The sequence below is a fragment of the Podarcis vaucheri genome (assembly GCF_965113315.1).
Source record: "Podarcis vaucheri genome assembly, chromosome: 3".
NCBI classification, from domain to species: Eukaryota; Metazoa; Chordata; class Lepidosauria; order Squamata; family Lacertidae; genus Podarcis; species Podarcis vaucheri.
The window spans coordinates 46,328,790-46,351,453 of NC_138761.1; the positions used below are offsets into that span (position 1 = coordinate 46,328,790).

The following is a 22,664-nucleotide window of genomic DNA, read 5'->3' on the forward strand; positions in this document are numbered from 1 at the left end:
TGAGTGTGAGTGAGTTCCATGTCTGGGAGTTGGAAAATGAGCTTGCTCTGGATGGGCTCGTGCTTCTTTGGAAGGAGCAATTGCTTAGCATGGAGGTACTTTTGGATCCACCATTGTCACAGGAGGCCTAGGAGCACCCCAAGCACCCCACAGTTGCCCATGCTCTCATATTTCTCACTATAACATACTCCCCACTTTATTGCCCAACATTCTTCCCCAGTCTGAGTCAGTATACACCTACTCCCCAGGATCTGCATATGCTTCTGAGACCAACTTAAGTTGACAATGTGAATTTTTCTTGATTTTATTGTTTTAACTGCTTTGAGGGTTGTTGTTTTGGTCTCACCAATAGGTGTTGCACTCTACCTTTCAAGGTGTGTCAGGTGTCCAGCTTTTGTTGTCAGGTTAAAATGTGTTCATTCACATTTTAAATGCTGGGTGCTAGGCCACTGGTTTTCTATTGGTATTGTGAATGTGTACTGTACAATTGGGTTAATGTACAGTATGTGTTGATATCCTAATGATGTGATGGGATTTTATAGGTTTTATTTGTACTGTGAAAACTGCTCCGTGGTTCTATTGTTTTTAATGAAGAACAGTCTTCATTAAATTCAGTTGCCTTATCAGATCTGGCCGAATTATTTACTCCAACTGGTTGCACTTCTCCAGAGATTCTGGGACTGGTCTTTTGCAGCTGGAAATTCAAAGCCAGAGAGAAATGAGGAACTGAACATGGAACCTTCTAGATGCAAAGCAATTAACAAAAAACATCAACAACAAGCCCTCAGGACTCACCTTAAGCCAGGCACTTTTGCTAGGTCACACCCCTCACTGGCTGTCCTTCACACCCCTTTTGAGTGCCTTTGCTGGGTTGGAAAATATCACTGAAACTTGATAATGTTTCTTGCTTGGAGAACAGGGAGATATAAATGTGTATAGAAACCACTGACCTTTATGTGGATGTGCAAATTTAGGGGTCACTTTTGCTACTCCTTTTGCATCCCCAATGGCTTGTGGCCTGCAGAAGGTTCTCCATGAAGGAATGCGACCTCCAGGTTTCCCACCCCTGCTGTAGTAGTTAGTGTCAGACTGAGGCCAGGGTAACAAACTCTGATCAGCCAAGAACTCTGATTGGGGGGCCAGTCCCTCTCTTTTGATTAGGAAAGACGATGGGTCCACTGCGCAGCACTTGCATCTCACACCAGAGGTCTCCAGTTCAAGCTCTAGGTAGGGTTGGAAAAGTTGTGTGAAATCCTAGCGAGCCACTGTCACTGTGTTGACACTATTGATGGATGAATGGTCTGAATTGGCGTAAAGCAACTCTCTTATGTTTCCATCCAGAGCTACTTCAGCAGTATGAGAAATCTGCACTGCTCAATTGGTGGTATGCATAAGTATGCATCACTGGTCAATTTCAGTTCACATGCTGAAGAAAAGGAGACAAAATTTCCTGGGCTGTTTGAAGTATCTGGAGTCAAAGAAAACTCAACGGCTATCCCTCTCTTTCAAATCAGTCGTGTGTGATAGCAGAAATCAAACCAGCTCAGCCCTATTTCACAGCTGCCGATACAGTTTCCCAGGAGTTGTTCAAAAATTAAATCCATCACTATAGGTAGGATTTATTTTTTTGCAACACAGGCTTGCCATGTAACCAAGACGTACTCCTAATAGATAAGCTGTAATTACTGCTCTATGGTACAGTCACTGAATTCTTCATTTGTTCCGGGGTTTACATTGCACCAAAGGAAGATTAGGGTCAGCTCTGTGTTGCTTAAATAATTTGCCTGGTACGGCAGTTTGCTGGGATTGAGAGGAGCAGAATCACATTGCAACTCAAGGGCAAAGCAGTGGTCTGTGCATTCACTTTTGTTTCTTCAGATCAGGTTGAACAACTTCACATGCAAGCTGTACTGATTATACTTGGGAACTATTCAGACAAGCCTTCTTTTTCTTGGTTGACAAAAATTCACCCTTCCAAAAGCTGTGTATATATTGAACTAGTCTGCCCAGACACTCTGTCTTTGTGCCACCCTTTCCCTTCATGGCACAAGGATAAATAAGGAAGACCAACTAACAATAATCTCCTGTCATGTCAAACCAGGAAACTGTGGTTACTAGGTTCAGAACAAAGCAGGATCTTAAGCCATGGTTTGAGTTTTGATTCTGGCTTGTTCCAAACCTGGTAATCATAGGTTCCCATTTCTGCACTAACAGAAAACTATGGTTAATCGAAGACCTTAATGTTTACTAGTGGTTCACCAAGAAGGAAGGGGGGGGGCAGCTAAAGTGTGCCAAATGCAGGACTAATTCATATTTTACTTGTTTTACATATAATATAAGTATACTATGAAGGGGGGTATTATTGAAGATAATATTGGATAAAATGGACAAATAAACAAACCATGTCTTATAGATGCTTATGCAGGAAAACACTATTGCTTGCTGTTAAGAGACTGCAGTGGACCGTAAGGGAGGTCATGATGTTTAAAGGGACCCTAGTATGCTGCATTTAATTATATATAGAAGGGAGGGATGCAAAAAGAAGAGCACCTGCCACCAGCTTTACCACCAATAAGCATCTCTTGAGGAAACTGATTCTGTGTGACGTCTGCATTTCCTTCCATTCCAACTTGTGCAGTGCTGGTGCAGGAACATAGTATACTAGAAAATAAATATTCTCCAACACACACACACACACACACAGAGAGAGAGAGAGAGAGAGAGAGAGAGAAGAAAGCTGTTTTCATCCTTAAAAATAATAATCCAGAATCCATGGTTAGGAGGAGAGAGAGAGTAAAAATTGGCTTGATTTTGAAGCCACAAAGTCTACATTTAGTCACAGTTTTAGGATGGAGCTGAGTAACTGCTGGATTTTATATTTTCAAAACTGTGGGATTAGCTCTTGTATGTTTCATTCCCCCAGCAATCCTAGCATGGCACCTAGTTGATCCTAATCCAATAAAGTCTGCTAGCTCATCCTACACTCTATCTTGCTACTGTGACTAAATGCAGACTTTGTGGCTTCAACATCAAGCTTCTCCCTCAATTTCTCCCCTCCCCCAATTTACTTAGCAGCCAGTCTGAAGACTTTTGGAGAGTTCAAAAGCTTCCTCACTATTTTGTTCATTTGTTTCACAGATTTATAAACTTCTTCACTGTCAGAAGCTACCTAAGCAGTGAACACCACAATATACAATGAAAAAAAAATGCAAAAGTTTACTCTTAAAAACAAATTAAAAATTTCTACAATTATTTGATTGCAATTCCACAAAATGGTTGGCTCACGATTGGACCTTCTTAAATAAAAATGCCTTTTAAAATGGTGACATTTTTGTCACATTTTGGCTGTCTTTAGAAAAAAGCTGTTGCCTAACCTTTGAAGAAAATATGTGGATCACATTCTAAGCCATACTTTCAGCTACTGCAGTGTATTAAATAAGAGAGAAGTAGTACACAATAGAGGCAGCAGAAAGCCCTTTGTAGCCTACTGAGTGAACATTTGCCTTCCAATCAGAGTTACAGATAAACCAATGCAGTGCTGAACAATACTAGAAAAACTGTGGCCCAGATTTGACATTTCGGGCCTGCAATAACCTGATGAACCTTAGCCGGGCCAGGGCCAGTCTTGAGGACATCTGCATATGATACCCTGTGCAATTCAGGTGCCACAACTAAGAATTGCACATAGCTCACCAGGTTCATGTAAGATGCAATATGAATGATGCTAGGACTGCATGTTCTCCTCAACTGGTCATGTCAGGTGATGACCAAATTTTTGAACTTGACACCATGGAAGTGGTGTATGAGCTGGGTAAGCACTTGCATTAATATACACATGGCTGGTCAAGGGTGGGTGAGCATTGTGCCCTACTTTGCAGAGGCCGGACCTCTCTGTGAAGGAGTCCTCTGTTTGAAAGGCTGTCCTGCCCAAGTCCTGTTTAAAGATAAAGAGCCAACAAGAGGAGAACAGGGACCTTGAAGTCACCCATCAGCAGTTAATACCTAGATAGCAGACTGAGTAGACATGCTGGCTGCCTGGTCACAATCTACTATGGTGATACATATGGAATTTCTATATAGTAATTATTTATAATTTTGCCTCTATAAATATAAATCAGCAATATGCAAAAACGCATGCCATCTTTTTTAGATCATTTTCTCATATTCAGTGATGTGCAAGATGGAGCCATCGTTCCATCCAAATCAGGCGGAAGGATCACACTTGTCGGGTGGATTTTCCATGCATTTATTTCATGAATGAACAGCAATGTACACAAGGTCACTCAAAGAGTACTGTTCGCTGTCTCTAAACATCCTAAAAAGCCAAGCATACCTCTTTAGGCAGGCTATTCCACAGTCTGGGTGCCCCAACAGAAAAAGCCTTTCCCTTATGGACACCCACTGCATTTTGGGAGAGAGGAGGGGAGGAGAGAGGAAGACACTGAGAAAGGTCTTTGTAGTCAAACAGGGGACATATTCATATGGGAAGAGACAGTTCTTGAAGCACTCATGTTCCTGGCAATGTAGGGCTTTTTGCTTGTTTGTTTAACCTCTCTTGCAAACCTGAGCTCACTCTGAGCTTTTGCCCATCTGACCTTCTTTCTGCAACTGTTGGCTACTTGCAACAGTTCCTTTGTGATTTCTCCTTCCTTGCATTTCTTACATGTTCCCTTCTTACATCTCAGTCCATTTGTAAGCTCCTTATGCAGCCACACATTTAGGTGACTCTTTCCTTTCTTGTTGGAATTGTCTGCCTTTGTGCCTTCAGTATTTCACCTTTAAGAAACTCCCATCCATCTTGGACTCTTTTCTTTGAGTATTCTGACCATGGGACTTCACTCAGTAGTTCCTTAAGCTTTCTGAAATCAGTCTTCTTCAAGTTCAGAGTGCACATCCGACTAGTTAGCTTTCGCTTGCTTGTGTATCATGAAACCCAAGAGGACATGATCACTTCCTCCGAAGCTTCCCTGTACTTTCACTTCAGCAATCAGTTCCTCCCTGTTGGAGAGGACCAGGTCCAAGAGATATGACCCTTTTGTAGCTTCTTCCATTTTCTGGGAAATGAAATTTTCTGTGAGGCAACCCTGCCTCTTCATAATCATGCACATTCAGGGCCGTCTTAACCATAGGCACCAGGGGCGTGGGGCACTCGGGTGCCGGGCTCTCAGGGGTGCCAGGCCAAGAGTCTGGGGCCTGAGAGTCGGAGTCCAGGGAAGAGCCCCCCCGTTGGTCGGAGCGCTGCGGCAGGCTCTTCTACTGCAGATGCCTCTGCACCGTGAGTTTGGGGGTGAGCGAGCCAGCGAGGTGCTGAGGCGGCTGGCCAGCTCCTCCCTCCTGCACGCCTGGGATTGGCCCAGTGCACGCTGCTTACACCACAAGGTGCCCAGCTTTGCTCAGTCGCTGATGCTGACGCCTTGGACTGGTTTGTTGCGCTGGGCTCCATATGTTTCCTGTTTTCTTTTCCGTAAAAAAAGGTCAACAACTTCGGGGTTCCCCCTTTAAAAATGGGTGTGCGCTGCATATGCACATCCATGTGAGTCACCTTGTAGACTCCTGCATATACAATGAGTACCTGTTCTCTTCATCTTCATCTTCCTCCTCTCATTACAATCTGTCTCCCTCCCTCTGCCAAACTGATGTCTTCTTTTCCCATTAGCTCTCAAAAGCACATATTAACTGCAGGGGCTAGTATAGCCTGCTGACCATAGCTCATGTACATGATACAAGCTAATTCCAGGCACTTTAGGGGGAATCTGTTATCTTCCCACCCCAACACTATGGGGTTCACCTAAAATTTCCCCTTCCCCAAGAGTCTTCTTTCCACAGAACTTTAATTTTTAAAAAACAAAAACAAAACATTTCTCTTAGTGTGGATAAACCTGAATTTTTGTTCCTTCTGACTGGGTATAGGAGTGGGCTGTACATGTTGGCAGGCAGACTTTGCGTAGTACAGCAGACATTTGCTTAGAAATGTTTGAGAGTAGAAGAGCAGGTTTGCTTAGGGTCACATCTTTCTGACTGTACAGAACAATATTTGTGATGGTATTTTCTAAAGCCATAGAATCTAATGTGATAAACAAGTGTGGCCAGTAATAGTCTGATTTTCCTTCCTTAGATTGTTGTTTTTCGTTTTTCTTTTTCCTCTGCTACAAAACTGGAGAAAAGTGCTCATTATGGTATAAAATTTTATTGCTGTTCGCTTGCCCAGTCTTTCCAAATAAGTGCCAATAAAAACTTTATAGCACCCTGTATCACTACATATTCTTTATCTTGTTTATTTGTGTTTTTGTCCTTGGTTTGCATCTCTTTCCCCTCTAGAAGGCATGGTTTCCATGGAAACTAACGATAGCACCATGCCATGGCTGTATCCATGGCAAATGGAGACCTGGTACTAAGAAGCATAATAATACAGGAAGAATGTGGCACACAACTATTTGACATCCCTCCCCTAAATCAAAGTCAGCCAGGGTATTCATCTCCCAAAGTCTTCCATTTAAATGGCCACATCTGCTGGTCCTGCTGTAGCTAAGATCAGAGATATCACACAGAAGCTGTGGTACAGCTACCAAAAGGTTTCCACCTGCTACCTCCTCCTTGCCTCCCCTCCCCTCACTATTTTATCTTATTTTGAAAACTGTAGTGCGTGCATGCACACAGAAACAAAGCAGAGCGCTTACGTTTAATAGCTGGGGGGATATAAGAGGATTCCAAGATACGGTCAGCACAGGCCTCTCAATCGCTAATAAAATATTTAAATTCATATGCTTTGCGGGCAGGAAGTCAATGTAGAGCAAAAGCTCGACAGTAATGTTATCTCTGGACCAGGCTCTGATGGCATAATGAGTAGCTGGATGCATTTTATCCATGCCTGAGTGGGATGGGCCAAAGCCATAAACTTCACTCACTTGGAGGGCAGACTCTCATGATGCTTCTCCATCTCTGGGTGATGTTGCGGTATCTTTATGCAGGAAGCTCATACCTTACAGCAAGAGTGCCATAAATATTTCTTTATAAACATGATACTTGCTTTACTCACAGAGACTTACAAACACAATTGTCAGGGGTTCAGGAGCAGAGGCAAGGGCAAGGGAGGAAACAGAGAGCGAGGGGGAGGAGGCAGAAGAAAGGATGAGTGATGACGACGACCCGAGATCTCCGAGTCTTTCCAGTGAATCAGAAGATTCACAGAAAGGAGCACCAGTGGCCAGGGCAAGGGGGGAGCCTAGGGGGACACCCCAGGAGGAAAGGGCCAGAGGGAGCTCAGAGGGGAGCAGTTGGAAATCGGGACCAGCGTCACCAACAGAGAGCAGGGGAGAGGAAGGGAGTCAGGTATCAAGCGCTGGCAGCTCACAACAGGAGGGAGGGCACGAGTCAGGAGTGGCCACACCTCCATCGGGGAGTGAAGAAACGGTCAGACGGAAAGTGGAAGGTTGGGCGCGCGCGCCAAGTTCAAATGCACAGGAAGGTGGCGCAGTAAGCAGCCCGGAAAGGGAGCCAGGTCCTAAAGCCCGGCGCAAGGAGACAGAAGGGTCCGGGGGGTCAGCGTCAGAAGAGTCCCGGAAGGAAGAGACCCCGGGGGGCAGAGGGACCCAGAGAAGAACAGTCAGGCGGAAAAGGTGGAGTAAGGCTAGGATATTAAGTTGGTGTACAGGAGGCGGGGACCCAGACAGAGCTTCGCCGATCTAACCATAAGACGTAGAGTTGCACGCAGCAGCTTGAGAATGGGAACTGTAACTCAATAAAGACTTTTACTAAATGATCGCTGGCTAGCGTGATCCTCTGTGAGCTAGGATCGGGGAGCAACTCTGACAACAATAGAAATGCTAAAACCAATTACAATGAATACAATCAACTATTGTATGTATCATTATTATTATAATAAATCTAAAATAAAACAAAATACCTGTACTAATAAAAGACTGGTCTAGTAGATCTTGCCCCACCAAAAGAAGCCGCAAGTAGAATAATAGAATTGTAGAGTTGGAAGGGACCTCAAGGGTCATCTAATCCAATCCCCTGCAATGCAGGAATCTCATCTGAAGCATCCATGACAGATGGCCATCCAACCTCTGCTTAAAAGCCTCCAAGGAGAGACCATTCCACTGTCCAACAGCTCTTACTGTCAGAAAGTTTTTCCTAATATTTAGTCAGAATCTCTATACTTGTAACTTGAAGCCATTGGTTCGAGTCCTACCCTCCAGAGTAAAGTAAACCTTTCAAATTAAGAGCCAAAAGCCCAGGTAAAAAGGAAGGTTTATGGTATTATTTGCCATAGGTGCCAAAATAACCTGTCCAGCCTTAGGTACTGTATACCATGACTTGTGTGAGGGCAGACGTGCCATCTGTTGTTCTACCTTAGTCAGAAAAAAATATCTTGAGCCAGCTCAGTAGTTAAACTGAGGTGTCACAGGCACCTACTGAAATAAGTGCTTTTTACCTCACAGCTCCCACCATTTTGAAACCACTTTTGCCTCAGAGTTTTCTTCTAATGTTTTTCTGAATGTGAGGCATTCATCTAGCCTTGTGAAGTTTAGAAAAAACATTCCCTTGTCTGTGATTAATAGCAGCAAGACCTCCGCCTCCCGGTCCACAAACAAACAAAAAAAAAATAATCCTGACACTTTTTTCCACCCTTGGTAAGTTTATGCCCCTTACATGGTGTGTGTGGAGGGAGGGTGCGTTGCAGGGATGGGGAACCTGCAACCCTCCAGATATTGTTGAACTACAACTGCCATCATATTTGACAATTGTCCATGCTGGCTCGAACTGATGGGAGTTGGAGCCTAACAACATATGGAGGGCCACAATTTATGGGGTATTGGGGTGCAAGACAAGTACTTCTTTAGTGTTGGGAAGAAACCCCTTTTGCTGTTGCCACAGCCACAGACCCTGGCTTCCCAAAGCACCCCTTTATTTATTAGGGTGGGAAGTTACAGTTGGTGTTCCCATGATGTGTGGAAGATAACAGAGCGGATGAATTTGCTCCAGAGTTCTGCTAGGTCAAAAGATACTCAACAGAACAGAGGTCTGGCAGTCTTTTGCATATTACCCAATACTTGAGAGACAGACATTGTAAACGACAAGGCAACATTCTTCAACAGCCTTTTAATTCCTGGGAGGATCCCAGTCCCATTGCAACCAGTGGATGATTCTATTCTATTTTTTAAAGGAAAGGACTTAACAAGACTATGGTGTTCCATGGAGCCAGAGAGCTCTTTCATAAAACAGAGGGCCCCTGTTTAATCTTCAAATCACGATATTTAAAATGTTATTGTGTTGGCTGAACATTGTGTGTGAGGTGACTGTTTCAAGGCCCCTGACTTCAGAGCAAGCAAGACTGGAAGAGCTGGCCTGTAGTCTATGCCTGCCAAAGCCCAGTGCTGATGGAAACCCCAAGGCTGCGTTGAAGTGTAATTCTGCACACTTAATAGCTGTGTAGCAAGGAGAGGTTGCCAGTCATGGCTTATCTAGTAACTAATGCTGAAGTCACCCAAACTGCAACTGCTGCCTGCCAGGCTTTACCCTGCTCTGCAGATATTATATATGTGCCAGGCCTGTGCTATTCTCCCTGTGATGAAGGAACACATCCTTCTCTAGTGGTTAGACCTCAAGAATTGGCCTCCTTCTGTATTATGGGCTATGCATTCATTCATGCACCAAGCACATTGCACTGAGTTTGTCAGACAGGAGTTCAAGCTGGGTGCTGTCCCTGAGCTCAGGCTGAAGGAGGCACATGCAAGAACCTCATGAATCTTAACAGGCCAGGATAACTCATGAGACAAAATCCAGTTCTCTACAATTGCTAATCAGGCCTGCTATCTGGTCTGAAAAAGTTACTTCGCCAGCCTCTGTTCCCTATCACAGACTTGCCTCAATATTGCCTCTTCCAGTGCCTTGCGTATACTTAGCTAGAACTCTGCTCCTTATTTGATAGGTCAGGAGTAAAGTATGAACTTTAATCCTTAGCATACCTTATTGGATGTGTGTGTGTGTGTGTGTGTGTGTGTGTGTGTGTGTGTGTGTGTGTGTAAAAGATAACAGGTGATGGGAAATGCCTTGGTTAAAGATGCTACCAGGCAGAGTAGCCAGTGCTGGGCTGGATGGACTAATTGTCTGGCTTAGGATAAGATAGCAGCTTATGTTTCGTTCAGCCTTTTCCTCCACAAACTCTTCTGCATCTGGGTCTGACAGCCTATGACCTGTCTTTCAGGGATGTGATGAGGCCATACACGGTAGAAGCTGTAAACTATCCTGCAAACTCTCTGAAACAGAAAGAGCCATTGTGGTGGTGTAGTGGTTAAGACAGTCAGATTAGGATTGAGGAGAGTCCAATGACCACTCAGCCATGAAACCAGTGGGGTGACCCTGGGCCAACCCATATCTCCCCATCTAGCCCACCTCACAGAATGGTTGCAAGGATAAAATGGTGTATTGGAGGTGGGGGGCACACAGAACTTATTGGAGGAAGAGCCAGGTGAAAATGTAAATAAATATACCTGTTGTCAGAGATGAAGGAGCCTCAAATTATGCTTTTAAAACCAGTGAGACAAATGTCCACTGTCTTGCCTGTGAAAGGTGTGTCTGATAATGATCGTTACTTGCAGCTCCACATCTTGTCAGAAGAAAGGAGTTAATTTGAAGTTTAAATAAACCTCCAGTTCAGCACTCCTCTCTCTATACTTCAGTGCCAAAAGGAAATCCCCTTTCAGTGCTGGTTACCAACTGTGCAGATTAGCAAAGTCTTACGTGAGCTAAACAGTTTTTAAAAATTGACATCCCTTGCTGTGGTAGGAGCATATCATTAAGGGCTATTTAGACAAAGAACATAATAAAAGGATGAAAGCCCTCCTATCCTAAGGGAGAAAAGCAGCAATCTCATTCCCACTATAAACATTTTGTGCCTTTGTTTTGAAGATTGTAAAGCTTGCTTTCTCCATTTCCATTTCTCTGCTTCTAGAGGAATAGGGCTCACCTGACTGTGGTTTCATAATTAAGGCTTTAAATTGTAGCAGCTTATAGAAATAGCTTCCATCTAGAATGTAAGGGCTACTGAATGAAATAAAAAGCACAAGTTTGGTCCCCAAATCCATTTTTTTAAAAAAATAACCAATATGGAATTGCTGCTGCTCATAGCCGTTTCTGTGGCACTACCAGAAATTGCAAGCTCTACCGTTAGGCGGAGTGAGGTTGACTACTTCAGGTGGCAGATTTTTGGGGGAGCCTTTAAGCAAGGGATAGTAAACTGACAATTCTTACCCCACTCAGATTTTCTGCTTCAGAGGCCAAATGTATTGGGCTATCTTTACAGGATGCTGTGGTCTGAGCAGACTTCTGTCTACACCAATGCTGGGGAAAGCCAATGGGATTTCTTGCAGGAACAGTGCAGTGAAACAATCATTTTAAGAAGGTTCAGGAACTAAATATTATTACTAAGGGTAGAACTGTGGGAGGGAGCAGAGACACGTTTCTATGTCAGTCTGCAAATAAAGAATGGGACACAGTAGAAGATGTAGCTGTAGTAGGGTCACTGTGTAGAGAAATGTCTCCCTTTCCCAAATAATTCATGAAAAAGGTGCACAATGTTCGCTAGGCCCTTCCTCTTTTCAGGTTTTCCAGAATTCTTGTGGAAGCCCTTTTTTTCTGAGGGGCAGAAAGGAAAGCCTTATTTCTGAATTGTTTGACAGCCAGAATGTTCACAGAGGGTTTTAGATTCACAGGACCAACCCGGAAACAACGTAGTGCAAATGCTAGCCAGTCAGTAACTATTTTAGAAGAAGAAGAAGAGAAGAGTTTGGATTTGATATCCCGCCTTTCACTCCCCTTCAGGAGTCTCAAAGCGGCTAACATTCTCCTTTCCCTTCCTCCCCCACAACAAACACTCTGTGAGGTGAGTGGGGCTGAGAGACTTCACAGAAGTGTGACTGGCCCAAGGTCACCCAGCAGCTGCATGTGGAGGAGCGGAGACGCAAACCCAGTTACCCAGATTACGTGACTACCGCTCTTAACCACTACACCACACTGGCTGTTTTACCTTCTAGCTGTTATATATCCCAAACAGCATGCACAGAAAGCCTAGAATTCAAAGTAATGGGGCACGTTCATTTTCCAATAGCATGATTTTGGAATAATCAAATGAGCTCTGACTCATTGTTTGTATGTTTCTGGGGCTGGCAACAAAGGAAGGAAAGGAATAATACGAGATTCAGTTGCATCTCCAGAGAAAGCTGTAATTAGCTGATTGAAAAGGAATTTGGCCTGAACATCCAGTTAACATCCCATGGTTTTGGCCATGATAACCTAGCATTCGGTCAAGTAGAGAGAGCTATAACTTCCCTGAAGACTGGCTGGAGTCTTTTGGAGAACGTAATAGTTTCCCATTCTGGCCATGATCCCAAACACACTAATTTGTAAGTGAGCATCATAGATTTCCATGTGATTCTGAAATCTGTGATATTTAGCAAGAAATATCTTTAGGAAGAAGGGGTACTCAGTGTAGCTCAGTTGAATATGTCATACACAAACCTTTAGTCACCCGTTTCACTAGCATAAAATAATTGCTGCTTTCTTTTTCAGGCAGCAAGACCGCATTCTATACCTGTGGAAGGTCAGACTGAATGGCTCAAGACTTTGATATCAATTCTCTGCTTAGGTAAGTGCCCCCCCACTTTTCCATGCCAATTTCAACTCCCACTCTCCCTTATGCACCAACCTGTACATTCATTCACAGAATCAGCATAAAATATGCACATCTTCCCACATCTTTAAAGGCTGGACCATACTTGTTCAGTTGCACCATCATGATCATGCAAATCACATTAACTGCACATCTTCAAGGAAGATGCCATTTCTCATAAACAATCCCTTCCCATAAACCTAGCCAAACAGCCATCCTGCACCCTCTCAAGATTGCACCCCCTCAGTGGTGAACTAGCCATTAGACTGCCAAGGAAGAAGAAAAGGGCTTGATTCTATTTTTCTAGAATCACAGTAAGGCAAATTTAGAGCAAATTCTCTCAGAGGGAATTTGGAAATAAATGTTCCCATAGCCAGATTGGCTAGTGAATGGTTTTGGGTTGCCCTTCCCTGAAACAGTTGAACTTGGCCAACTTGTTTCAGTCACCCAGACACAATTGCTATGTAATCACCTTTCTGCAATGCACCTTCTCGGAGCTTGAGATTTACTGTTCAGAGCTGAGTATGTTGCTATGTAGAGGACTAATGAATTGTGGCCCTGCTTTTCTTCATGCCATTATTGGGCTAGGTAGTTAGTGTGTTGCCTATAACTAATCAGTGTGTTGCTTTAAAAATGTAGCACCAGGACTGCAAGCTTATAGGACCTGGCAGCTCTATCCCTTCCTGATGGTGCTTCTTTGTACTTTCCCATACTCCTGAATATCCTCATGTGCAACTAGCCTAGAGCATACTAAGAGGGTAGAAACGCATGCTTGCCAAGTGTCTTGTTTTAAGTGGGACATCCCAGATCACAGAAGCCAATCCTGGCTTCTCTTTGGATCAAAGAATGTCCCATTTTGGGGCCTGGTGGTCTGGCACAAGTCAGACCACCAGAGTCTGGTCCACCAGCGCTGGACCAGAAGGTGCTGTGGCATGATCCTGCTGCCAATTGCCAGAGTGCCAGACCAGAATGTGTGCCCCTCCTGACATCCTGATTTTGGGGATGGAAATATTGGAGAGTATGCAAACAGTGGGGAACATTGTGTTTCTTCTATGGCTGTACGTGTTTGTTCTTTATCTATTAGGGCCACTTAGAATAAGTGCTCTGGTGGTTTATAAGCAAATCTTGGCATGCCTTTCCTTTTCCTTTTTTTACTTTATGGATGACAATCTTATTCCTACGCATTTTAAAAGACACTGTCTATTTATTTATTTTTTGGATTTGCATCTTCTATCCTGATTGTCTTGTTTTATTGCAGGATGATTTGGAAACTAGCTTTCTCCTTGTTTCTTGTGTCTACTCTGGTTCAAGTGTCGGAAACCAGGAAGAATCGCCCTGCAGGAGCCATCCCCTCCCCGTACAAAGATAGCAGAAGCAACAACTCGGAGCGGCGGCAGCATCTGCACAAAGAAGTGCTGGCCTCCAGCCAGGAGGCCCTGGTGGTCACAGAGAGGAAGTACCTGAAAAGTGACTGGTGCAAAACACAGGCCCTGAGGCAGACAGTCAGCGAGGAGGGCTGCCTCAGCCGCACCATCATCAACCGCTTCTGCTACGGGCAGTGCAACTCCTTCTATATCCCTCGCCACGTGAAAAAAGAGGAGGAGTCATTTCAGTCCTGCGCTTTCTGCAAGCCCCAGAAGGTGACCTCCTTCACAGTGGAGCTAGAATGCCCTGAACTAGACCCACCTTTCCGACTTAAGAAAATCCAGAAAGTCAAGCAATGTCGGTGCATGTCTGTGAACCTGAGCAGCGCAGGCAAGCAGCGAAAGTGAGGGCTTGCAGCTGCCCCTGCCAGAGTCGCCATGGCCTCTCTTCCTTCACAGACAAACGAGATGGTTGTTTTTCCTCCTCCTGGTCGAGTCATTTCTGGAGCAGCGCCATTGGCCACCTGGAAGCAAAGGCTGCTTTGGCTGGTCTATTCAGAGGGTTCATAATCTATTTACCAAAGCAGATGTTTTGCCACTGGGTCTGTGTCACTCAAGGTGAAGTCAGCATCAAATGTGGAAATGAACGTTTGAGTGGCCAGGGGTTTAAATCCAAAATTAACACTTCCACTATGTGGGAAACCTTTTGGCCTTCACTCCATCCATCCTTTTGGATGAAGAGAGAGGTCCGGTGAATTCTTCATAGCTTCTCCCTCTCATTTTGGGGACTTTTCACTTTGATTTTGACTGCCTAATGCTGTTTTTCTTGGGCTGTAATGCTGACATGGATACATATAGTAAAGAACAGTTATGGACAACTATGTTCTGTCTGGTCTGACTGATCAGGCACATGGGCCTTATCTTCCACGGAGATAATCAACCTGCCACTTTCCGACAGAGAAAGAGACCGAAAATGGATTTATGCATATTTTCAGCTAGATTGCCTCACGTTTCCACAGCAATGTTTCACTTGTAATGCAGCTATAGCAAATTGTTGTTAAACTTGTTAATATAGACATAACCACATATATTTTGGGAGATGACAAAGTATTTGAAGGGCTAAAACAAAACACCTTAATGTGTTGGGCCAGATTATTCCCTGAAAATTACAGAGTTTTGCTAGTGTTTATTCTCTCAGTAGATTTTGCATTAATTTAATTTTTTCCTTCCATCAATTCCCTTACCCTAACCTGTGTTGAATCACTACTTTTGGGGAAGAAAACAACATTGTGTTTAACCTATTGAAACACAGTAGCAGAAAAGCAAAATGCTGCATTTCTTTGTTACTGAGATGAACACAAAGAGTAATTTAAACCAATCGTTATTTCCAATGAACAGAATTGTATCTATGTAGGGAAAATGTAATGTGTGAAGTGACCCAGTCATCCTGATTTCATTCAGTGTCTCATGCTAGGTTTTAGTATGTTCCAAATGTGGCCGTTGAGATTCCTAAATTGGTTGGGCAACACCAAAAGCCGTTACCTATTGCGTATCTTGGAACTTTGCATTCACGGCAGTTGCAGCTGAAGGAGTCCAGTGGTTTGAGGACTATTTTCCTACGCTCCCTCGGATATGACCACTAAAGGGGTTAACAAAATTGTTTGCTTCGAGCTGTGGGTTTGGTGCCAACTCAAGGGTTCAGTGGCACAGTTCTCTATTATGTGAGACCGGCTGTTTTAAGAGGCTTTGGGGGACTGATCTCTGTTAGTGCTCACCAATCGGTTTATGGGGATTGGCACGGGTAGGAGGGATTGGGCAGGTATGCTGGCCCTATATAATTTTTTTTCCTCCCTTGGTGTTACACAATGGCAGATCTGCAGTTGGGAATGCACAGCAGAGAAGGCTGAGGCTTGCTTTGGAGGTTGCCGTTGTCGAACATTATTCCACTACTTACTCTAAGGTTTACCAAAGCACATTTTGGACAAAGTGGAAGGGAGAGGAAGATTAGAGTGCATGTAGCATAATGCACACACTTTTATGGGTTAGGATGGCTGCCTCTTGAAGAAATGAAACCTAATATCAGGTTCCTTGGGCTGGAAAACAGTAACTGTTCAGTAACCACATGAGGAAAAATGTGAAAAGAAAGCATCCTGTGGGGGGGATGGGCCCCTTACCAATTTGTGATAAAAAGAGATATATGCTGCAGGAGGGGGCATGTGCCCTTTGGTTAGTTTATGATTAAATGAAAGAGTTGAGTTGACCTTGTAATGGTTCATACTATTTAAATTTTTGTTTTATAAATGAAAACAAAATGGAAGAAATGTTATAACTATAATGTAATTATTTTATAGGTGTATTATTGTTAAATTATAGAACAAATAAAGATACTCTAGGAATATATGGAATTCATACAATCCTTGCATCATTTCGTATTCTACAGGGTTCAAGCGCTACCTTCGTTGGGGAGTTTCCCTCATCTACTTAATTTAAATATTGTTGTAGACCACCCCAGTTTCCAAGTGGGGCAAGATTCCAGGGGTTCCAGGCATTTGCCCAGCACAGTGGAGACGCTGATGTCTTTATGCTATATGGTTTATTTGCACATATATGCAACCTGAACCTGTGATGGAGGGATTTGCAGCATCAGCAGCCCAAAAGGGTCCTGTTTCTTCCATAGCCACAGCTTTGGATTCAAGCAGAAATCAGCCTTTTCTCTCTCTGCCTTTTCAGCCTGCTGCCTTTTTGCATCTAGCTTGTAGCATACATAACTCCTTCCCTTCCTCTCTTTACTCTAAACCTTGTTTTTATCTGCTGATTGAGGGGGCTCCACCCTTTTGTTGTTCTCTCACAAAGCCCCCTTGATCATTTGGTCTTAATGGTCCATCACCCAGGCAATCACCTCAACACAGGAAGTTAGCCTGGCTTAATTAGCTTTGATTAAATTTTAACATTTGATAAATCCAGGAATTAGGGGTGTGTGGCAAACTCATAACACTATTTATCATGTTAAAATAAACCAGAATTGCACTGGAATTAATTGGGCGAGGACCTGAGAGAATGAGAAAATCACCACCAATCACTGTCTCTCAGCCTAATTTCTCCCTCAGGGTTGTTATGCGGATGTTCATTGAATGACCAGAGGCATGGCTAAATGTGCATGTGTCTGACATTCATATTTTTAAATATTGGGAAGATTGCACAATTTTCTCTGAATTAATTATTTTCAAACCAACCAGCCTAATACCACACTTAGTTGGCATGGATTAAAAATAGCCGGTTTACTTCTCAAGACACATTGACAGTATTGTGGAGAGAGCACTCTAGGATTCGCTGCAAGCTTCAGCCATGTTTGAGCATTGCACACAGGGTTAAGGAGAGCATGTGAGTGGGAAGTGGGGCCAGGCCAAGTATTCCTACCTCCAGTGTCCATGCATACAATGCAAACATTTAGAGAGCACTCATGTATCTAGGCTTCCACATGATCTGGAACTCAGTAATATTGGCACTAGGTAGCTTTGAGGCTTGTCTATGTGGAGGCCAGCTTCCTTTTGACATTTGTGTGTGTGGCTACATTTCCTCCTTTACCATGTAGCACAGTGGTAGAGCACTGTTTTGCATACAAAGGTCCCAGTTTCTCCAACTTCAGAACTTCTCTTTTCTAAAACCCTGGAGCACCACTCAGGATTTACAATATCAAGCTGGAGGAACCTGTCTAAGTTACCTTCTGTGCTCCTACAGAATGTCCAGATAGGATTTTTGTGAATAATAAAAGGTGTTCATATATTAATGGTAACATATGAAGAATAGTTCACATTCATATGAATCCTGTTCACCTAGGAAGGAGGAATCATAAGCATACACTGCTTTCCTCTCCTCTCTCCATCCACCCAACTATATACAGTCATACCTTGGATCCTGAACACCTTCGTATTCAGACATTTTGGCTCCCGAATGCCGCAAACCCAGAAGTGAGTGTTCTGGTTTGCAAACGTTCAATGGAACCCAAACATCCAATGGGGCTTCTACAGCATCTGATTGGCTGCAGGGGCTGCCTGCAGCCAATCAGAAGCTGCACTTTGGTATCTGAACATTTTGGAAGTTGAACCGACTGCCGGAATGGATTCCCTTTGACTTCCAAGATACGACTGTAGTCTTTGTACCGCAAATTTCTATTTGTTTATTTTTACTCCTGGCATAAGGGGCTTCAAGTTCAAAACAGCACCTGTGCATGAACAAGAGACAAAGCCAATTGATGTTAAACCCCTGTAGAATGACGCATCTGTGGTGCCCACTCCTAGAATATTTAGGTTGTGCACCTCTGCCTGGGAGTAAATCCTACTGACCTCAGAAGAACTTACTTCCAATCAAACATGCATAGGACTGCGCTGATGTTTTCTAAAACGGAACTTGGTGAGGTTTATAACGAAAATCTGTAATGGAAGAATTCCACTGTACTGAAAAAGAAGAATTCTGCTTGGCGGAAGGAGTAAAAGCACAGAACTGCAATCAGATCCCGGTTATATCTGGAACTGAGCAGCGTCTTTCATAAACCACACTTGAACATTCACACAGAGGTAGTCTTGCACAAATATAACTAAGGAAAGTTCACGGGTCTAGGGAGAGAAATTAGTTATGGGAGCTCATGGCTTGAGCTCTACTGCACATGATCTTGTGAACTCTACAATAATGCTTTATTTTTCTCTCTTGGCACAATATGCTGCAGACAGATATTGAATTGCTGTTCCTTAGGATAATACCTCCTGCCCTAATGTCCACATATTGTGGAAGGGAGAAGAAGGGCTAATACACACCCCTTGCTTTGTGATACCACCATCTTAATCCTGTTTTCATGTAAGATGCCTTGACTGCTAAGCTGCCATGGTAAAAAGGTAGGGGCATAAAATAAAAATAAAAATGAGAGATTCCTCTGAATGTCAGATGCCGGGAGAATTTTTTTGGGAGGTGGTGGGGTGGGGTGGAGAGACCATTTTGGTATCCTGCTTATGAATGTGCAGGCTCAGCATCTGCCTGTTATTGGAAACAGGATGGCAGAATACATAGACATTAGTCTTAAAAGTGCCTAGAAGTCTTTATATTTTACAAATTAGGTTAAATAAAAATTGTTAATCCATCTTTCCCTCCATATGTTCTGAATGGCAACTCCAATGAGCTCAAACAACATGTGTTGCTCTAATTCAACAAGGCAATTTATGTTCTTAAGAAAAAGTCACATCCTTAGGTATTCCAGTTAAGAGAGAGAGAGAGACTTTCAACTCTTGTGTAGTAGAACACAGAGGTGTACATTGGAGTTGGATGAATCCTGAGCTGAAATGGGCCACTTCAACAGGCTTGGGACTCATCCGCACCAAATAAGGCGCTCTCTAAAGGGTCCTGAACTTGAAGTGAGGACCTTGGAAGTGGTTCAGCGTGCTTTGAGGATTCAAACCAAGAACTGCAGACAAAAATACCAAAAAGTGAAACATTTCTCCCCAAACTTGAGTACAAGTCTGTGGAAAATGTGGTATATAAACAAACTGACTATGATTATGAGCATATAAGGAAAATATTAAGGTAGGGAGAGTGTGAGATATAATTATTTTGTAACTGACATATCTTGCTTCTATCAGACTCAATGATTTTACCAGGACTATCCTGTCAAAAATGTTTTGCAAAGAAGGGATGTCAAAGTAACACACCCAGAAGAAGTCTTTACAAGCTGCTCAAATTCAAACTCTTCTTTTTGATCAGGTAACCTGTGGATATCTAAATGTTGGTGGACCAGCACTCCAATAACACCTGATCATAGGCCATGTTGGCTGGGGCTGATGGGAGATGGAGTCCAACACCACCTGGAGGGCCACATGCGCCTTTGGTTTCCCCATCCTTTCAGTTTATACTCAAAACACTTGGAGCAGAGAATTTTAATAGAAAGAACTACTGAATCAAGGATCAGAAATGCTTTTCGGTAGTTGACATAAACTAGACTGGGAGTCTGTGAGGGAATGAATGCTTAATTCATAAACAAGTGTCTTGTGCTTTTCAGACAGTAGCCTGCCATCTGGTGGTAAATATACTAATCAGTCAAATACAGGCTGTCATATTGTTCAAAAATACGTCCAACACATAAAAATATTTCATGAGAACAAATTCCCCTTTGAGTAGAGTTCCCCCTTTTCCCACCAGTATTTCCTTGTCACCCATCACATGGGAAGTTCCTTCCAATACATTTGATTTTGAGTTTCCAGTTCAACCTAACGGATTTGCAATTTTAATTGGGCAGCCAGTGCTGGCTGCAAGCAGAAGGGTACAATTCGGCTCCTGAATTCTGCTCGCAACTTGCACTGGCTGCTCAATTAGAATTGCAAATCAGTTATAATGGAGCTAGCAACAATAAGACCTCCTCTAATTATTCCACTCTTTGCTAAGGACTTCTCTGCCTGTCTCCACAAAATTGCTGTGTCTGGGTGGGGGGAAAACAAGGCATGGGGAATAGAATAGTTTGCTTTGAAAGAGCCCATTACAACCAATAAATGGACAGCATTCTTTCAAAGGGAGGGCCGATGAGAGTGGTATCGGATAACACTTTTTTTCTTTTTTAGAGTGAATGGGAAATTACTAAATGAGCCAACAGTGTCACACAAATCAGTTAGAGCTGCTAAAGGAAAAAAAGCTTAAAAAAAGCTGCTGACTTTAATGTTCTGCACTGCGGTGTTATGTTTAGCTCTATACAAATTGGGTACAGTATGATATAAGCTGGCCCAGGAGGGAGGAGACTGTAGGTATCTGCATGCAAACCTTGTGGAAGACAAAAGCAGCGCTAACTTGTTCAGGGTTCTCTATTCATCTTACTTAGCTGCTCTGAACTATTGCAGTCAAGCATCCAGGATGTGCCCATCAACTGGGGTTGGAATATTGTTTCTGAAACAATATTTCATTTTTTAAAAGACCAGAATTGTACATCAGGTACATAACCTTTTTCTGTGAGTGCCCAAATCTGAATTAAATGAAACATCCAATGCCATGTCAGTGAACGAGATCCATTCCTTCCCTCCTCCTGCAGCCTCAACCCCACATGTTCTGGAAGGTCCCCTGAACACTTGGAGGGGGCGCTGAGTGGTGGCAGACATTTGTGCCAGCAGAAGTCAGTTGTGCAAGTGGGGTACCACATTTGGATATCAATCTTAGGATTTGTTTTTATGCTAACCATTTGTGATGCTGCATAGTAAAGCAGATAGCAAATGCAGTAACACAAAATGTTTTATGTTTGGCACAAATAGGAATATAGTCGGGAAAGGATATACATGCCATCCTTTTTGCAACAGTTTCTAACCATGTGTACCAAAGTCATAACTTGTTTTAAACTGTTTTTAATATTGTTGGTTCATGTTGCCACTCTTTATGGGACCTTAGGGTGAAGGATGGGTAAATAATAATACCAGTTTGAAACATGGATAGGAACTGGGCGCGAGTGCATGTGCGTGTGCACACAGCCAGTGTGGTGTAGTGGTTAAGAGCGGTAGACTTGTAATCTGGTGAACCGGGTTCGCGTCTCCGCTCCTCCACATGCAGCTGCTGGGTGACCTTGGGCTAGTCACACTTCTGTGAAGTCTCTCAGCCCCACTCACCTCACAGAGTGTTTGTTGTGGGGGAGGAAGGGAAAAGAGACTGTTAGCCGCTTTGAGACTTCTTCAGGTAGTGATAAAGCGGGATATCAAATCCAAACTCTTCAAACTCTTCTGCTTGCTTCTTCCTTAGTCTTGGCCCTTGGGAGATGAACGCCACACACCATAGTCAAATTCAACTGGACTTAACCGTTCAAGGGTCCTTTATCTTTACATTTTAGCCTATATTTTGGACTGCACATTTTTCAGAGCAGTGGCTTTTAAATATTTCTATCCATTAACAGTTCAGAATTCTTGCAGGTACCAACAGCAATTCAAAATCCCAGTGCAATAAGAGTCCAAAGTACTGTATACACAAAACAACTTCAATTTCATTATTTGTTTTATTTTTCATATAAATAAACATTCTAAAAAAAATTGGAATAGAAACACTAAATACAGTATTGCACATAGCGATCTTTGTTAAGTGTAGTATTATTTAATTTAGTATGGCAATAAACATATTGGAGATACTGAAGGGAAGAGGATGGCTACAAAACTTAAACATGCTACAATGTTTTTAAATGCACTTAAATGAAAGAAAACACAGAAGTTAAAACAGCAAGAGACTATAGCTTACATAAATACAAACATGGGTTTTTCATCAGTGCTATTAAAATATCTGTAACTTCTTTATTTGCTCTTCATAGGTCTCTTTGTAACAACAATCTTCTCTTTTCTATTTCCCAAGAAATAACTTTATTCCTGACACTGGGGAAACAAATAAAGGAACTATCAGGAACTAACCTGAAAGACGGAAAAAATTCAGGCTGATCAGTAATCAAATAACAGGAAACAATTTCCCCAATGAATGAAAAATATATTTTTAGTGCTTGGCATTTTAAAAAGTCAATTCCTGAGGTCATAATTTATGTAGCCTTTCCAATACCTGGAACCAGAGACTAACATCTGGACAGCCAGGTATCATGTACTGGGCTACATGGAAAGAGAGAGAAAGTAATTTCA

General features: G+C 43.0%; 1 protein-coding gene across 1 annotated transcript in view; it reads left to right on the top strand.

The window, feature by feature from the left end:
- Positions 1–16,433, top strand: part of GREM2 (gremlin 2, DAN family BMP antagonist) — a 35,712-nt gene extending 19,279 nt beyond the window's left edge. The window contains exons 2-3 of the mRNA XM_082215123.1: positions 12,574–12,649; positions 13,932–16,433. Of these exons, the coding sequence (XP_082071249.1) occupies positions 12,615–12,649; positions 13,932–14,445 (549 nt within the window). The 5' untranslated portion in view covers positions 12,574–12,614 and the 3' untranslated portion in view covers positions 14,446–16,433. The remainder of the gene's footprint in view (positions 1–12,573; positions 12,650–13,931) is intronic.
- Positions 16,434–22,664: the final 6,231 nt, after the last annotated feature.